A 16,264-nucleotide genomic window follows, 5' to 3' on the forward strand; every position below is an offset into this window, starting at 1 on the left:
TGTTGGCTTCGTACCAATTATGTCTTTGCATCAGTATTAATAACTTTAACAATCATAAAAAATAAATGAAACATTTAATCATAGTAAAATAAAAAAAATAAAAACAGCTTTAAATTAGAGATCATGATTTTGAATATATATAAAAATGCACGGAAAACATTTTAATTAAAAATCCGTGTTTTTAATACATGTGTAGACTGATTATAAATACGCTCCTAAAAAATTTTTATTCTTGAAAATAAAAAAATTTTGAGTCTCTATTATTTCTTGAATTATATTCTCTTAATATAAAATCGAAATTTCTGACAATAAAAATTTTTGTCTGAATTTATAATTTTGTATCGTGAAAATATAATTGAAAAAAAAATGAGACGTGAGATTTTTATCAAATTCATAAGATACCGTAATATAGGAAAGAATTTTTTACCAAATTTTATAAATTTATACAAGAAAATTATTTGAAATTCTAGTTTTGAGTTGCGAGTTTAAAAATGCAGAAATTTTAAAGCTTAATTGATTAATATTCAATATTGCGTTTTCAACATAATGGGAAGTATTCTCGCACAATGCTGCTTTTTATGTCATGAATACCTCATATATTCTATATATTATATATCTATTATCAAGTCGGAGTTCCAGTATCCATCTGCAAAATGTTGCCAATAATAACTTTTCTATTTACTTTTTCGTTTAACTTATGAGCAAAATGTATTATCATAATTATAAATAGAGAAATAATAAATTCGATAAGAAATCTTCGATAGCATCGTTTTTCGGTAAAATGCTTAAAAATTTTTTTATATTTCACGACATTATATCAGAATATATTATGTTTTGCAATATTTGACAAGAGATACATTGTAAAGCCGAGAATGTAATATCTATATTTTTTACATTAAAGATTAAGATGCATTGCAATTTTGAAAGAGAAATAATGAAAGTGTTTTCCATTGATATCCTATTCATTTGTTATCATATGCTAAAACATGGAGAAGGAAAGCAAATAATGAACGGAATAAAAATTAGAGAATCAACACTATCTTTAAAATAAATGAAATAATATAGATAAAGAGAGCAATATTGTACGAAAAGAGTGAAGATAGCGTAAAAAAATTGAAATCAGTGCCATCTTCAAAGTATTATAAATAAAACATAAAAAAAAAACACAGAAAATAATAGACAAAGAAGACAAAGATAGAAATAGATTAAGAATTGACAGTTAACGCTATCTTTTAACTGTTAAAGATATCTTTTTAAAGACAGAATAAAGTAATATAAGATTTAAGAATCAGTATTATTTTTTGAGTATTTTTAAGAAAAACATTTTTAATATTCAAGAGATAGTACTATCAATCAATTCTCTATTTTTTTTCTATAATGTTATTTTTTTTATTTATGACGAATATATAATTTTTCGTATATTCTATCTTCTTATTAAATTATAGCTTCTACAGTTTGTCCGCGAGATAGCGCCATTAATATTAAATTCATTATTTAGTTTCTTATTTAATTTAAACATAATATAAAATATCCAATTAACAATTTAAAAAAAAAAGAAGAAATAAAGCGACAATTTATTACTTAAAAATACTAATTTGAGAAATATCATAAATAAAATTGTATATGAATGTTTCGAAATAAGAAATTCACAAAAATATTAAAATTGGAAAAAAATTTTTCTTAGAAGAAAGAATATATTGAAAAATATATCTATATATTAAAAAGCGATACAAAGATTGAAGTTTAATTTCATTTATTATATATATATGATTTAAATACGTACATTTAAATATGTGAAATAAAGAAGTCTCTTTTAAACAGCTAATAATATTTAAAAATATTTTAAATTTTATTTTAGTATTTTTTAATATTACCGTATTTGAACTATTATATGTTTCCTTTGACTCGATAATTCATTGTGCTTACGTCAACTTGTCAATGTGACGTCGTTATGTTATAAAATTGTTTTTCTATAACTTCCGTTAAGCAATTTCTTTTAAATTCCCATTTATAAAGAATAAACTTTTAGTTCAAGTATCGTTATCTATATATCATACAAATAAAATTGTCGATATCTATAGATACGATTCTACGAAAGTTTAGGTAAGCTCTAAAATCTTCTTGTAACGTAAATAACTTTATATAGAGTTGCAATAGTTACATCAAAACGGTTTCTTTGCCATTGTTCGCAGCAAGTGCTTCCGTTGAACATCGTTAAGTTTGTTTTTTTTTCATTAAGTTCTTAGGTTTGTCAGAATAATTATGAGACATTTTTTTTTTCATTTTATTTACATTTAATACATTTTTTAATTATAGATTTTTGTGTCCAGCGATTGTTTTACAGCGAACCAACCAAAATGAGTTACGGTTATCAAGTAAGTATACTTACTTTCTCTTTTTTATTATAAATTTTTTTTTTATAATATTATACATTTTTATATTTCGTTAACAAATTGAAATATTTGTAAATGAGATATTTTCAATGAAAAAAATATTATGAAAATGAGTCTTATAGATATTATTTTTCTTAATATACAGAAATCTTATATATAATGTAATATACATTTTTAATGCAATTTTATTCAAAATTCTTTTTTATTTGAAATAACTAAGACCTGCATTCCTTCTATTTACCTTTTTTCCAACTACCTTTTTTCCAGAGTATATAAAAATTTGATTATAACATTTTCTATTTGTACTCTGACTATCAAAGGGACCACCACCACCAGTGATTCCTGGAAATGTAAAACCACCAACATCATTTGGGCTTCCACCTGGTACACCCTCTGCCCCCGGTGCTCCGCCTTATTCTCAAAGTGGCAATATAGGCTTTACAAATATTCCTCCTGTATCTTTTGGAATGCCACAGCCTTATCCTTCTCAAGTCTTAACTCCTTATCCAACACAACCTTCTCATCCTATACCTAATCAATATTCTCAATATCCTCCTGCAACTCCAGAAACTCCTCAAAAATCGATTTCCTCTTATTCTCAACAAATGCAGCAATCATATCTAAATCAATCTACAATATATCCACAACAACAGCAAAATTATAATTATCCAAATCTTCAGACTATATCAGACTCAAAAGAATATTTTAATACATCTTCTCCTTATACCTTTGGTCCCAATGTTTATTCAAATAATTCAAGCTCCTATCAAGGCGGAAGCTATCCTGGGGGGCAGGGTGCAGGATTCTATTCTCCACACAAGGATAGATCTTATCAAGCTCATCCAGCCCCAGCCCCCCGGAGAAATCAGTTTGCGCCTAAGGTGAGATTAAATGAAGATATATATAAAAGACTACATTTTTTTAAATATTAAATGTATTTTACTCTATGTTTCCTTATTAAAAATATTGTATATGATTTGTTTTTTTGGATTACAGTTATCTCCTACAGTCATATCATATAATGATTTTGATGCCAGAGCAGATGCAGAAATTTTAAGGAAAGCAATGAAAGGTTTTGGTACAGATGAAAAGGCTATTATTAATGTACTTGCCAATCGTAGTAATCTACAGCGCCAAGAAATTGCTGTTCAATTTAAGACTTTATATGGGAAGGTAAAAAATTAAAATTTAATATACAATATTAAAAATTAAATTAAAGAAAAACAATTATTAAAAATTAATTAAAATTTTTTTAATAATAAAACAGGATCTTATAAAAGATTTAAAATCCGAATTATCGGGTAATTTCGAAAAATTAATTCTTGCTATGATGATGCCATTACCACAATTTTATGCAAAAGAATTGCATGATGCAATGGCAGGTATTGGTACCGACGAATGCGTTCTTATCGAAGTATTATGTACTATGTCTAATCATGAGATTTGTGTAATTAAACAAGCTTATGAAGCAAGTAAGTTTTGTTTGAGATAATGTTTTATATATGAGATAATGTAATTATATAATATTACAAATTCTTTATTAAAAATTGTCAATATTTTTTTTCATTTAGTGTATGGAAAAACACTAGAGGATGATTTAAGAGCTGATACTTCTGGAAATTTCAAGCGATTAATGGTATCATTATGTTGTGCTAATAGAGATGAATCATTTGATGTAAATCCTGCATCTGCTATAGAAGATGCAAAAGAGCTTCTCAGAGCTGGTAATTTCTGTAATAATATAAATATTTTGTGATATTTTCAAAATCTTTAAAATTATCACTTTGATTTTTCATTTTAGGTGAACTTCGTTTTGGAACTGATGAATCAGTATTTAACTCAATACTTGTTCAAAGAAATGTTCCACAACTGAAACAAATATTTGAAGAATATGAAAATATTACTGGTAACAACATTGAAACTGCAATCAAAAACGAGTTTTCGGGTGATATTAAGAAAGGTCTTTTAGCAATTGGTAAATAATAAATATTATATTATTTTACACATATATTTTTAAAATTATATATTAATGCAAAATTAATTTATAGTGGAATGCGTTAAAGATAGAGCAGGTTTCTTTGCTGAACAATTATATAAAAGCATGAAGGGTCTTGGTACAGATGATGATCGTTTAATCAGATTGGTTGTTACTCGTTGTGAAATAGACATGGGAGAAATCAAAGAAATATTTAGACAGCGATATAATGAATCACTGGAAGATTTTATTTCCGTTAGTATATTTAATAGAATAATATAATATAAAAAAATAAAAAATCAAATCTAATGATCATATTTTTACAGGGTGATTGTTCTGGTCATTACAAGAAATGTCTTCTAGCACTCATTTCTTAAAACTATTAACAGAAGTTATATTTGGTTCCATTTAATGACTTTTTCAAATATTTTACAATTTATATATTTGTTTGTATATTCTTGATTGCTTGATATATTGATGTAAATGAATAATATATTGAAATATTATATATTATAATTTACATAAAAACTTTTAATTACAACTTTAATTACATAAAAAAACTTATAAAAGTTTGCATATATTATAATATGAGGTATAAGGTAAAGCTTTGTATGATGAATCTCAAATCTTTATATTATTGTTAAAAATTGAAGTATTATAAAAATATTATTTAATTACAAATCTACAATAAAATATTTAAAAACGAAAAAATATTGACAATAAAATGATGACTAGTATTTTAATATTTATAAAATATATTGTTATCATTTTTATTTTATATATGCTACATATATACATATTTCTATATAATATTATATATTTTATGAATATTCTAAAATAAAAATAAATGAAAGAAAATAAAAATGTAAAAATTTTAAATATTTTAAAATTTTATTAAATAAATAATATATTTACAATTGTATATATTTATCATTCCTTAATTTACCAAGAAATTCTTTGAGGATAAGGCTGATCATTCCAATAAAAAACTTTATTGATAAAAATATAAAATTGTAAAAAATTTATTATTAATGTAGTTATTGATTCTGCAATAATTTGCCATGTTTTTGGTTTTGTAATAAAACAACGGTAAAGTATATATGGAATGATAAAATATCTTGGTTCTACTAATAATTGTGGAATGAGTACTATAGAAACCATAAGAATATAATTAATCTGTGTTATAAATCTTAAATGTTTAAGCCCATGAAACATTGTATACAAAGTAAATGAGTATAATGGTACCAAAAAATATTTAAACTGTTTGTATCTTCCCATAAACTTATTCCAAAAGTAAAATACATAATGTCTATTATCAGCTAACATATATGGATGAACAAAAGTATTAAAATGAACAATTATAATTAAAAAAATAATACTACAACTTGCAAATATCCAATGTTTACTAATAAACTTAAAATAATTTTTCCAGGAAATAATCATATATGGCCATAAAAAACAAAACAGAAAAATAGAAAAATATAACAATTGAGGAATATGAAAAGTAGGAACATGAGCTGTTCTATCACCAACTACAATTCCTTTGTTCCATAGAACAAAAGAAACAAATAATAAACATACTATAATGTATGGAAGCAATTGTACACACAACTGTAGGATAAATTTTGCAAGTAACTTCCATTCATGACATGTTTCTTCTATTATTCTTTTCCATAATAGCTAAAAATTACATAATAATATAAATTTCAAATATAATAAATATTTTTATTTTTTTTGTAATAATAATTTACTCACTTTTAAATAAATTATTGAATTATACTGTTCATATGAAATTAATTTACTTATTTTATGATCTAATAAATCAAATAAATGTTCCACAGTAATAAATGCAACCCAAATAATATTTGTTTGTCGAATTAATATAGATAAAAGTCCTGTATATTATAATTATAATTGCTATTTTTCAAATTTAATATTCTTGTAATATTCTACAATTTATTTCTTTTTATACATACCTATAAAAGCTGCAGTTTTAAATTGTTTATATAAATGTAACAATAACATCAGTAATATTGCATTAACTGATGCAACGTCTGTATAATATAAAAAATGCCAGAAAAATAAGGGTGGAAAAAACATAATATTACAAGCCACAATAAGTTTCATCCAATCATTCCATCTTTGTTTCCAATAAATTATTGAAATTTTTTTAATTATATTTTGAGCAAGATAGAGATTTAAAAATGTTCCAAACAAGTTTATGCATCTCATGTAAAAGATATTACAGAGTTTCAAAGGTGATAAAATCAGAGTTGTAATTAAATATAAACCAGGTAAAGTAGTAATTTTAGGATTCCACTGAAAATAACATTCTCTAAATATATTCAAATATAATTTTTCATTACTTTATTGTTTTTTGTGGGAATTATTAATGCTTAATAAATAATTTAATGATGTAAAAGAACTTCAAATAATATATATATATATATATAAATAAAAAAAAAATTTATAACTTTTCTTTAAGTTGTCAAGTTGTAAAATGATTTATGTACAACTAAAATAATTTTATTTTTTAAATACTCATAGACAATATTCAAAAACATCATATAATATATATAGTGTATATAATATTCAATAATAATATTTTATCTTACAAAAAATAAAAAAATAATAAAACGTACCTGTGTAAAATTATTATTACAATATTGCAAAGTCTGAGATACGTGAAAAATTTCATCGATAAAATAGTAAGGTTGTACATGGTTTAAATAAATAAATAATATTACTATATTTGAACAAATTATTACTATTAATATTTTTTGTGAATATTGAATAAGTTTAATCATAGATTCATTCATCGTTTATTGAAATAAAAAGAAAATAAAGATTTATAGATTTAGAAAAAATAAAATAATTTATAATTACAAAATAATCCGCACTCAATCAAAGATATAATAAAATGTTATAACATTTCATTTTCATATATATCTATTAAAAGTTTCAAGAATCATAGTTTAATAATTAATTTAATTTTTTTTATAATTTAATTTTACAATTTAACACATTCATTTAGAATGCCTTATACTTTTTGTGATATTAATAATTACTAAAACATTTCCACTCTGAAGTTAACGCTAAATCAATATTTTAAAATCAGTCGATATATCGATTTATAAAAATTACAATTTAAAGAAGAAGCGGGAACATAAAAAATACATTATCTATTAAGTAATTTTAAAAATATTAACTTTAAAAAAATAATTTTTATATTGTTATATGTTTAATAAATGAATTTCACAATAATATGACGTAAATAAGTTTATTTGAACTTAATTTCAGATTGAATAAAATAATCTGAGCAATTTTTTTTCCCTTTTATCTGTAGAAATATTGATAGAATACAAATATTAATATTATACAAATAAGTGGATTGCAAATACTAGATTGTTCTAATATGTTACGCTTCTTATTTAAATATTGTGCTTATTTTCTATTTTCTTTAATTAAAATCTTTAAAAAAATGAATACATTAGACAAAAACAAATATTTAATATTTTAAGGATACTTTTTTTTAAGGATATGTTGTACAGGAATTAGGAAACAATTTATCAATATACCAATTCTTATAAATATTTAAAATTCAAATTAGAAATTAAAAATTTTGTATATATATATATATATAATATATATAAATTTTTATTAATTTTTGTTAATTTTACGAAATTTAAAATTATTATTAAATTTTCAAATTAAAATAGAAGCAAATATAATTCATTCTAATAATTTGTTATCAAACATATCAATATAAATTGATTAAATCGAATTTTGTGAATTTTCATTCCTTTCTTTGATTTTAATATGAATCCTTTAGTTCTTGAATGACCGTGTATAATTCCTCTTCGATGTATTATTAAATGGAGTTTATAAAGGCTATAATATATTAGAATAACACATTAATGTTCAATTTGATTCTATTCCATTTAATGGTTTCCTGATCGTTCAAATGTAAATCGTTTCACATCGTAAATATCGAACTTTATGACATTTTTTTACCTGAGAATAATTACAGGATAAATTTTTAATATACTGAATGTAAAATAATCGAAATTTCTTGAAGTACAATACACAATTATGTGTAAGATAGATATTTTGTAACTATCATAAATGTAAAACATGATCCTTTTATACATATAGATATATTATACATAAAAAAGACATAGGCAAACTGTATATATCACGAATGTTAATGCATATACAAATTTATAAGTTTTGTATGTATGCACTATACAAAGCTGAGCATTTTCTTTATTTAAATTCTAGTATCTAATTTTTTTAAGTGAAGAGTATACTTATTAATCACTTTTTACTTCTATTTTCATTTTCTTAATCAGTCTAAAACAAATAAAGCATGATACAAATTATACATAATATATAAGTGATATACAATTGCTTGAGAAACAAAATTATGACATTTTTGAGCTTATTACAAATATATTACAAATATTTATTTTTATCAAATTACAGTAAATTCTAAACAGACCTATAAAATTGTTATATATAATTAAATATTTTTTTTATAAATTTAAAAGTTTCATAAAATCCAAATAAAAATAGAAAGATATTAATTTATATTTTTAAATTGAAATGAATAATGAAAAAATATTTTGCATCCAAATAAAAATTTTGATATTTTTTAAATGATATGTAGAACCATAATTATTAATAAATAATTTTAAACACAAAAATTTATATATTCGTAATGGATAAAAAATTCAATTAATAATAAATAAATACTTCATAACAATATTGAAATAAGATTGTTTCAATTATTTTAGAAAATTTTAATGTATAAAAAAGAATTGAAATCACGTTACAAAATATTCATAATTAAAAAAAATCACTCGTGTTTGACTATTTAAAAGAAAGTGGAAAATTGATTAATTCATTAACAACAGGAAAAATTTAATAAATATAATTTTATAATGTCACCAAAAGTTATATATCATAGAATTTAATACTTTATAAATTAATTAGTTTAAAATTATTTAATTAAGATATATAAAGTTTAAATTATATTTCTTGTTGCAAATGAATTAATACTTAATACTTTCTACATCTCCTAATAACTTTTCTTGTATCACACAGATTATAAGAGAACTATAAATTGTAGAATATCAGAAATGACATTATTGAATAATAATAAATCTTTTTAGCACGCAAACTTTTTCACTGCTAACAAACTAATATATATTACTTGCAAATATATCTTATCTCAATGAAAGCATTTTACTAAGCTTAATTTGAAGAGTATGCATTTTAACAAGGAAGAACTTATTCCTTCTATTTCACATAGTAATCATTAGTTTTCGAAATTCGAGCGCACAATTGAAAAATGGCAGAAAATATATAAAACAGTATTCTTCAAACTCACTTGGCTACCTGAGATATTTTGTATCTTTCAGTCATTTAAAAATTTTCTAAAACGGAATAAAAAGAGGGGGGGGGGGGAGAGAAAAAAGGGCATGTACTAAAAAGTACACATGCTAACACTGAAAGCAATATCTAGAAAAATATCAAAAAAGTATATGCTTATTTTTATTCAATCTTTTGTCTCTCCTATTGAAACTTAAAACACACGGTAACTTATACTTTTGTACGCATTCGATTCTAAATATTGCTTTTAATGTTTTTCAATTTCTTGAAAGAAAAAATGAAAAGAGATGAGTGAAATTACGAGATTGGAAGAGACATGTTCTTGTTTTATATAGAATAACGAATTGTATAATGTTATCAGCACTTGTGGAATGCCTGCAGTCAATGTTATCTCAAATACTAAATACATACACTAAAAAATTATACGTTTCATACAACTATAACCACTCCTTAAAAAAACATCAAAGAATACTAGCATGTTATTTATACATTTAGCATCACTCCCATGGATAAAGGAAATCCTTTGTAATAATGATAATAAAAAATAAAAAAATAAATTTATATTATATATTGAGATTTTAAAATTTCAATTATAACGTTACAAGCATTAATCTTAAACTAAGTGATTTCCTTTTCTGTGAAAGCAATGTGTAACTAATACCGGTTCATTAAGCTTGAAAGTACTTGTCAAAGTACAAAAGATAAAAAGATAGCTATCTTAAAATAAAAGCAACTTTTTGTGCAGATAACAAATAAAGAGCACTCCTTAGGAACTAATAAGACTTAAACATTATTACCGAGATCTGAATAAAATCAACTTATAAAAATTAAAAATATATATACAATTATATTAAAAACAAAAATAATCTTCTAATAATAGGGAGATTTAAAATGATTTAAAATGAAAATATTTTGTAGAAAGAAGTAAAGTCAAACTTAATGGAAAATATAAAAATAAAAAATAATACAAAAGAGATTTAAGAATTTTTATATTTATGTTATGTTTTTATGAAAAAAAAAATAATAAAAAATTATATTTTATTAAATTTTAACCAAAAAAAAAGAAAAAAAAAAGAAAACATTTTATATTTAAATTATTATAAAAAAAAATATAAAAAATAATATTGACATATTTACTTCATTTCTACAAATGTCACAGGAATACTTATTATTAGAAGATTATCTGTATTTTTAATTTGTCATAGAATTAAATAAGTCATTTATTACTTAAATTGTAAAAAATTTTTTCTTATTTTTATTTCATCGTGTAACAAAATTGTTATAGTTGAAATATGAAACAAATGGATTTTATTCAATTTATATTATCTGTCAAAATAAAAAAAAATATGAATAAATTTGAAAAATCTTTTAAGATAAAAAAAATCCATAATAATAAATTATATTTTATATATTCTTTAATTGTTTTCATTTTTTTTAATTTAGAAATTTATGAATATTATAATTATTTAATTAAAATGACAAAATCCATTTCTTTTTCACTTTCAATAAAAAAAAAGGAATTTAGTTACTCAATGAAATTATTAATTGCTATAAGACATATGTAGGCTGTAGAATTCTACTATAATAAAAGTACACTAAAAATATAGAATTAATCCTATTGACCGAAGGCCGATATGTAATATAAATGTCACAAATTTGAAATTGTGCCTGTACAAGCTATTCTAATATCTGTACATTGCAATAATACAATACAGTAAGTCAGCTAGATATGAATCACAACATAATTTATCATCATTTTATTGGAATATATTCTTCTTTCGCTTATTTTTAATGTAAATTATATTATCGGTCGATCGTAGTTAATTATATACAATTTTTTTTCTAAGTTATAAATAATTAACAGAATATTATTTGTTAAAAAATAAAAAATAATAGTACAGAAATTGAATGAAATTAATTAACTATATGGAATTTTCACAGAATTTATTTTTTTTCTTTTTTTATGCTTTAAATAGATGAAAATTATAAGGACGTAGTTTTTATATGTAATTACTTAAAAAAAACTAATATATCAATAACAGGCAATGCCACAGAGTGCTCCATATCGTATCTCTAACGAATTATTGCTTTTTGCACTTTTCGAAATATTCGGAACGTCATTACGCTATGTATACCTACATATTGTGTAAAAATTACTTATGATCAAAGTTCAATCAAGCTTACATGCATTGTAGCTTTGAAACTTTGAAAGATATACATTGAACAAAAAAGAAGAAAATATTGCAACTGCAGTTATTTCCGGTTGCTTTCGTTAATCTGATTTTGATATATAAACGATATTGTATCAGGACTCCATAAAATAGTTGTTGCGTATATTACGCATTAGTAAACTGTATTGTCATTAAAAAATATTATTTTCTCGGGTACATTTGGCAAGCATGCACTTCTCAATTTGGAAGATCAAATCTTCAAGGGACTTCAATTGAATAAAGGCTAATCAAAAATCAATGAAAACTACGAGAGGACGGTTCGCACTCTCCTCCAACGTGCTTCCCATTGTGATTTATTTCTTCTAGCGCTCCATCCAAATCCAAACCCAGAACCAATAATAACTTTATTAAAGTAAGCGAAGTTGTTATTGCTGTTGCCATTAACATGACCAATATTCGTGTTAAGATTGGCCAAATTAACTGCATTTAAGATACGAACAGCAGATGAGAGTCGTAATTTACTTGCTGGAGAACTAAACACCAACTTGCGGCTCTGTTTATTGTTGTTGCTGATATCCTCGCTACTGCTCGTACTATGGCGTTCACTTAATTGTTTTGCCGTATGGGAATATTCAATACAAAATGATTTCACCATTGATCATTGTCGATACGTTTGAGATGATATGCCATTACCAGGTGTCACGTAATCTCCAATCATCAAGCTGGGATTCACTGGATAATGTGAAGTATTGCCAAGGACCAGCGATTGCTGGAAAGTAACACCAAGCTGTAGCGCGAAAGACACGCAGGCAGGCGTACACTTTAGTATCCTTTTGCTTTAATTTTATTAATTATTTAGCGAGCTAAATTTGGTGCAAATATTTATACATATTGTACATGAATATGGTGCATATATGTTAGTACACTCTGGTACCATAAAGATTAGCTCGCTCATAATCTAATTAAAACATTTTTACACTTACCGTAGCGGGAGATGTAAACATATTTGGTGTAATTCCACCACCTATTAATTGTGCTGCTTGTGTACTCGTTGCTGTACCTCCTACTCGACCCCTACCTGTACTTGAAATTGAACCTGGATGAATATTTGGCTGGCCTCCTAAATTAAACCCACACAAAAAATAATTATTTTATATTCTTAAAATAAAAAGTTATTTTAACTATTTTTTACCTATTGCAAGTAAATTACTGGGATTCACTGCTGCGGTAGCGTCCATAGAAACTTCTCCTAAACCATTCACAGACATTCCATTAACCATATTTACTGCTTGTCTGGCACCTTGTGCATCTAAAGTTGTCCAATAAGATTCGCTAGGTGAGGTATTATTTAAACCAGGTGGAGGTTGCGCTGCTGCACCTGTATATCTAAAGTATGGATTTTTCAAATCCAAAGTATTACTACTGCTTTCCATATTCGTTCCTTCCAGTTTTAATTCTATTGTTACATCATATGATTGTCTAAAACATTGTTTTATATGAAATTATATATATATATTTTATATTAATAAAATTTTGAAATTTTATAAATTAAATTATTATTACTAGTAGAATTTACTTCACCTTTTATTCGCAATAAGAATAACTTTTCCGGATAATAGCTGGCCACTTTTACAAAACAAAGGATTTTCCAGAAGACAACGAACTTGATACCAATGGGTAAGAGGTTCTGTTGGAGCTGTACTTAACCAAACCTGTTGTGTCGATCCAATAAATGCAACATCAAACCAAAATGCAAGGCCATGACAAGTACCACTTTCCAATATATGAAAATCAACATCGATTTCTAAAGAATAGATAAAATGAAGTAACATATTTTTATTATTGAAAATCTTATTTATATAATATATTTTATGAAAACCATATACAATATACAAATTTTCACCTATTTTATGTAAATCAGTCTCGTTAGCAGTTTGAAAATCTACAATATGTCTGATAGATTTAGCCATACAAATTCTTATATCAAAGGTATCAACAATTGGCTGTCTAAAGTATTCTTTCATCGCGTTATTTCGCATTGCTGAAAGATCTACACCATGAAAACATGTTTGGTACCAAAAGTTAGCTTTATTAAATTGTTCCATATAAAGATTTTCATCGGAAAACGGTGCGATGTGAAGATCTCCTCGAGAGGGAAACATTCTTCCACCTGTATAATGATTATTTAACTGTTGTTATTATAACAGATGTAAATGAATTTAAAAAAAAAATTGTAAAATATTTACCTGGAACTAACCACTTTTTAGCATGAAGATATGTTTCAAGCATTCTTTCATTGTACAACATATAACCCATTGGTTCACTTACTATGCAATCTACTTTTTCTGGTAAATCAATTTCTTCTATTTTACCAGCTATGACAATAATCTTATCTGATAAATTATTTGCAGCAACTAATAGTTCTGCATGATTTGCCATATTACTTGCTTCCACTGCATATACTTTCTTTGCACCAGCTTGAACTGCAAAGAATGATAATATTCCAGAACCTGCACCTACATCTAATACAACTTTATCTTTAAAGTCAGAAAGATTTCCTAGAATTGCTCGCTGGTAGGTACTAGTTCTAATATAATCTTGCATCATATTTTGTTGCTGGGATAAATAACCATAAAATTGAAAATATTGCATAGCTGAAGATTCTTCCGTCCTTTCATTAAATGCAGAAACACCTTTGCCATTTTTCAGTTTCAATATTTGTGAATGAAAATTTCTAAAATCTAAAAAAATGTTATTAATGATATAAAAAATCAGATTAAATAGCACAATTTTAATATGTAATTGTTTATTAGCTCACCTGTTTCATTAGCAAATGTTATAAGTAAACTATCTGTATCAAATGTGAATACATAACTTCTAGATGAAACTCTAGAACATTCTGTAGTAGGAGTTACTGGGAATTCCAATAATGTTGTTTTATCCCTACCAATTATATCTCCTATTGAGAAAAATAAAAGATATAAAAAAATATCTTTTATATTTATAAAATAATTAAAAATTATTAATATTTTTAAAATCTTCTTAAAATTATTTAAAATATTCTTTCTATATTTAAAATATTTTTATTATAAAATTTTTTTTATGATAAAATTATTAAATTGCTATATTAATAAATTGATAAAAATTATAAAGAATATTTAAAAACAATAAACGAACACAATTATATATTATGCATTTTCTTTCTCGAAATATAAAGAATAATTCCAAATGTTTAAACAAAAATTTACTTATTATTAAATTATTTAAAATTTATTAATATTCATTATAAACGAAAATTATATTTATATAAGAGAATAATTACATCGTAAATATTGTATATTCAACTAGATAGTTAACGAGAAATATAACAATACAATATTAATAGTATTCTATTTTTTATATATTCTTGTATAACAAATTAAAAAAATTTCAACAATCATACATACTAACAATTGTCATTAAATTTTAATTTAAAGAAAGATTATAAACGCTTATTTAAGTATGGTTATGTTGTCTATTTCATAACGACAATAATATAATTTGTAATTAATTATTTATTGACAAATAAGTACCTGCAAGGAATTCAATGCTAAGACCTTGTGGATCATAGTTGATATTAAGCGTGACCGGCTTATTAAATTTTGCTGTTGACTGTCCATTGTTTGACAAAGTCGATACTGTCACCGCGCGAAACACTTTCGCCATTTTTAGACACCGCGTGCGTATTGTACGCTGCAGTTCTGTAATTGGTTCTACCACGCTTGTCTTATCTTAACGTTGTTTTCCGGAAAATTTTCAATAAAAACAAAAAAATATACGATATCGCCTCTCTCGATACAAATCACTCAAATAATATTAAACAGATCTTGCTTGAAATTACAATTTTTCACGTTCGTAGACCGAACCATCGACTAACCACCCCCGGCGCGTATTACACACGCGCAATAGGGTTACTAGAGTACTGAATATATAGCTAATTAAACTCCCTAGATTCACAATAACTAGATAATCATGATTAAGATAAAAATGAAATACATCATTATTGCACTAATTATAGATATGTAATTGTATCTTCTATATTTTTTATTAGATATTTCATATATTACTTGCAATTAAATGTATGTTCATTTTATATTTAAAATATTTTTTTATAATTTATATTTTTTGTATAATTGTTAACTTTTGAATATGAACTATTATCTATATTTTCTTTAGGAAATACGAAAAATTTGGTTAATCCATTACCAACTTAAAATTATACAATGTTATTCTATAAAAATATTAAAAATTAATAAGATATATTTATAATTTTTAAAACGTTTGCATTAAAT

At 24.0% G+C, this 16,264-nt stretch overlaps 3 protein-coding genes across 13 annotated transcripts; 1 reads left to right on the top strand and 2 right to left on the bottom strand.

Annotated features, from left to right (window-relative positions):
• Window positions 1–1,701: 1,701 nt before the first annotated feature.
• Window positions 1,702–5,622, top strand: LOC107995974 (annexin B11). 10 transcript variants are annotated; one of them, XM_017053791.3, is made up of 9 exons: window positions 1,702–2,103; window positions 2,317–2,375; window positions 2,714–3,274; window positions 3,390–3,566; window positions 3,661–3,865; window positions 3,965–4,117; window positions 4,195–4,368; window positions 4,442–4,623; window positions 4,695–5,622. In XM_017053791.3, the coding sequence occupies exons 2-9, from the start codon at window positions 2,358–2,360 to the stop codon at window positions 4,743–4,745; spliced, it is 1,521 nt and encodes a 506-aa protein (XP_016909280.1). In that variant the 5' UTR covers window positions 1,702–2,103; window positions 2,317–2,357; the 3' UTR covers window positions 4,746–5,622. The 10 variants fall into 10 exon arrangements, with proteins under 10 accessions (XP_016909280.1, XP_016909285.1, XP_016909283.1 ...); XM_017053794.3 differs by having other exon boundaries at window positions 1,921–2,103; window positions 2,331–2,375; XM_017053792.3 differs by having other exon boundaries at window positions 1,926–2,213.
• Window positions 5,241–7,468, bottom strand: LOC107995976 (putative Dol-P-Glc:Glc(2)Man(9)GlcNAc(2)-PP-Dol alpha-1,2-glucosyltransferase). Its single transcript, XM_017053800.3, has 4 exons — window positions 7,011–7,468; window positions 6,345–6,687; window positions 6,124–6,263; window positions 5,241–6,048 (listed from the first exon to the last, which is right to left on the bottom strand). Exons 1-4 carry the CDS (start codon window positions 7,185–7,187, stop codon window positions 5,311–5,313), a joined length of 1,398 nt encoding a protein of 465 aa, XP_016909289.1. The 5' UTR covers window positions 7,188–7,468; the 3' UTR covers window positions 5,241–5,310.
• Window positions 7,469–11,689: 4,221 nt separating this feature from the next.
• Window positions 11,690–15,887, bottom strand: LOC108003228 (histone-arginine methyltransferase CARMER). 2 transcript variants are annotated; one of them, XM_017065369.3, is made up of 8 exons: window positions 15,506–15,887; window positions 14,752–14,892; window positions 14,180–14,674; window positions 13,837–14,103; window positions 13,515–13,737; window positions 13,126–13,412; window positions 12,917–13,053; window positions 11,690–12,720 (listed from the first exon to the last, which is right to left on the bottom strand). In XM_017065369.3, the coding sequence occupies exons 1-8, from the start codon at window positions 15,636–15,638 to the stop codon at window positions 12,592–12,594; spliced, it is 1,812 nt and encodes a 603-aa protein (XP_016920858.1). In that variant the 5' UTR covers window positions 15,639–15,887; the 3' UTR covers window positions 11,690–12,591. The 2 variants fall into 2 exon arrangements, with proteins under 2 accessions (XP_016920858.1, XP_016920860.1); XM_017065371.3 differs by having other exon boundaries at window positions 11,690–12,702; window positions 15,506–15,886.
• Between the last annotated feature and the right edge of the window lie 377 nt (window positions 15,888–16,264).

Source organism: Apis cerana, linkage group LG11 (assembly GCF_029169275.1).
Source record: "Apis cerana isolate GH-2021 linkage group LG11, AcerK_1.0, whole genome shotgun sequence".
Lineage (NCBI taxonomy): Eukaryota > Metazoa > Arthropoda > Insecta > Hymenoptera > Apidae > Apis > Apis cerana.

What these genes read in the sequence shown, in the direction of transcription:
- LOC108003228 (XM_017065369.3), bottom strand. Translation starts at nt 15,638, where the DNA reads ATGGCGAAAGTGTTTCGCGCGGTGACAGTATCGACTTTGTCAAACAAT. An exon ending in TAGCATTGAATTCCTTGCAG is followed by an intron (nt 14,893 to 15,505) that starts GTACTTATTTGT and finishes TTTTCTCAATAG; the next exon opens with GAGATATAATTGGTAGGGAT. An exon ending in TGTTTACATCTCCCGCTACG is followed by an intron (nt 12,721 to 12,916) that starts GTAAGTGTAAAA and finishes TTCGCGCTACAG; the next exon opens with CTTGGTGTTACTTTCCAGCA.
- LOC107995976 (XM_017053800.3), bottom strand. Translation starts at nt 7,187, where the DNA reads ATGAATGAATCTATGATTAAACTTATTCAATATTCACAAAAAATATTA. An exon ending in GTAATAATAATTTTACACAG is followed by an intron (nt 6,688 to 7,010) that starts GTACGTTTTATT and finishes TGTTATTTTCAG; the next exon opens with TGGAATCCTAAAATTACTAC. An exon ending in ATTCAATAATTTATTTAAAA is followed by an intron (nt 6,049 to 6,123) that starts GTGAGTAAATTA and finishes TGTAATTTTTAG; the next exon opens with CTATTATGGAAAAGAATAAT.
- LOC107995974 (XM_017053791.3), top strand. An exon ending in GAAATCAGTTTGCGCCTAAG is followed by an intron (nt 3,275 to 3,389) that starts GTGAGATTAAAT and finishes TTTGGATTACAG; the next exon opens with TTATCTCCTACAGTCATATC. An exon ending in TTAAGACTTTATATGGGAAG is followed by an intron (nt 3,567 to 3,660) that starts GTAAAAAATTAA and finishes ATAATAAAACAG; the next exon opens with GATCTTATAAAAGATTTAAA.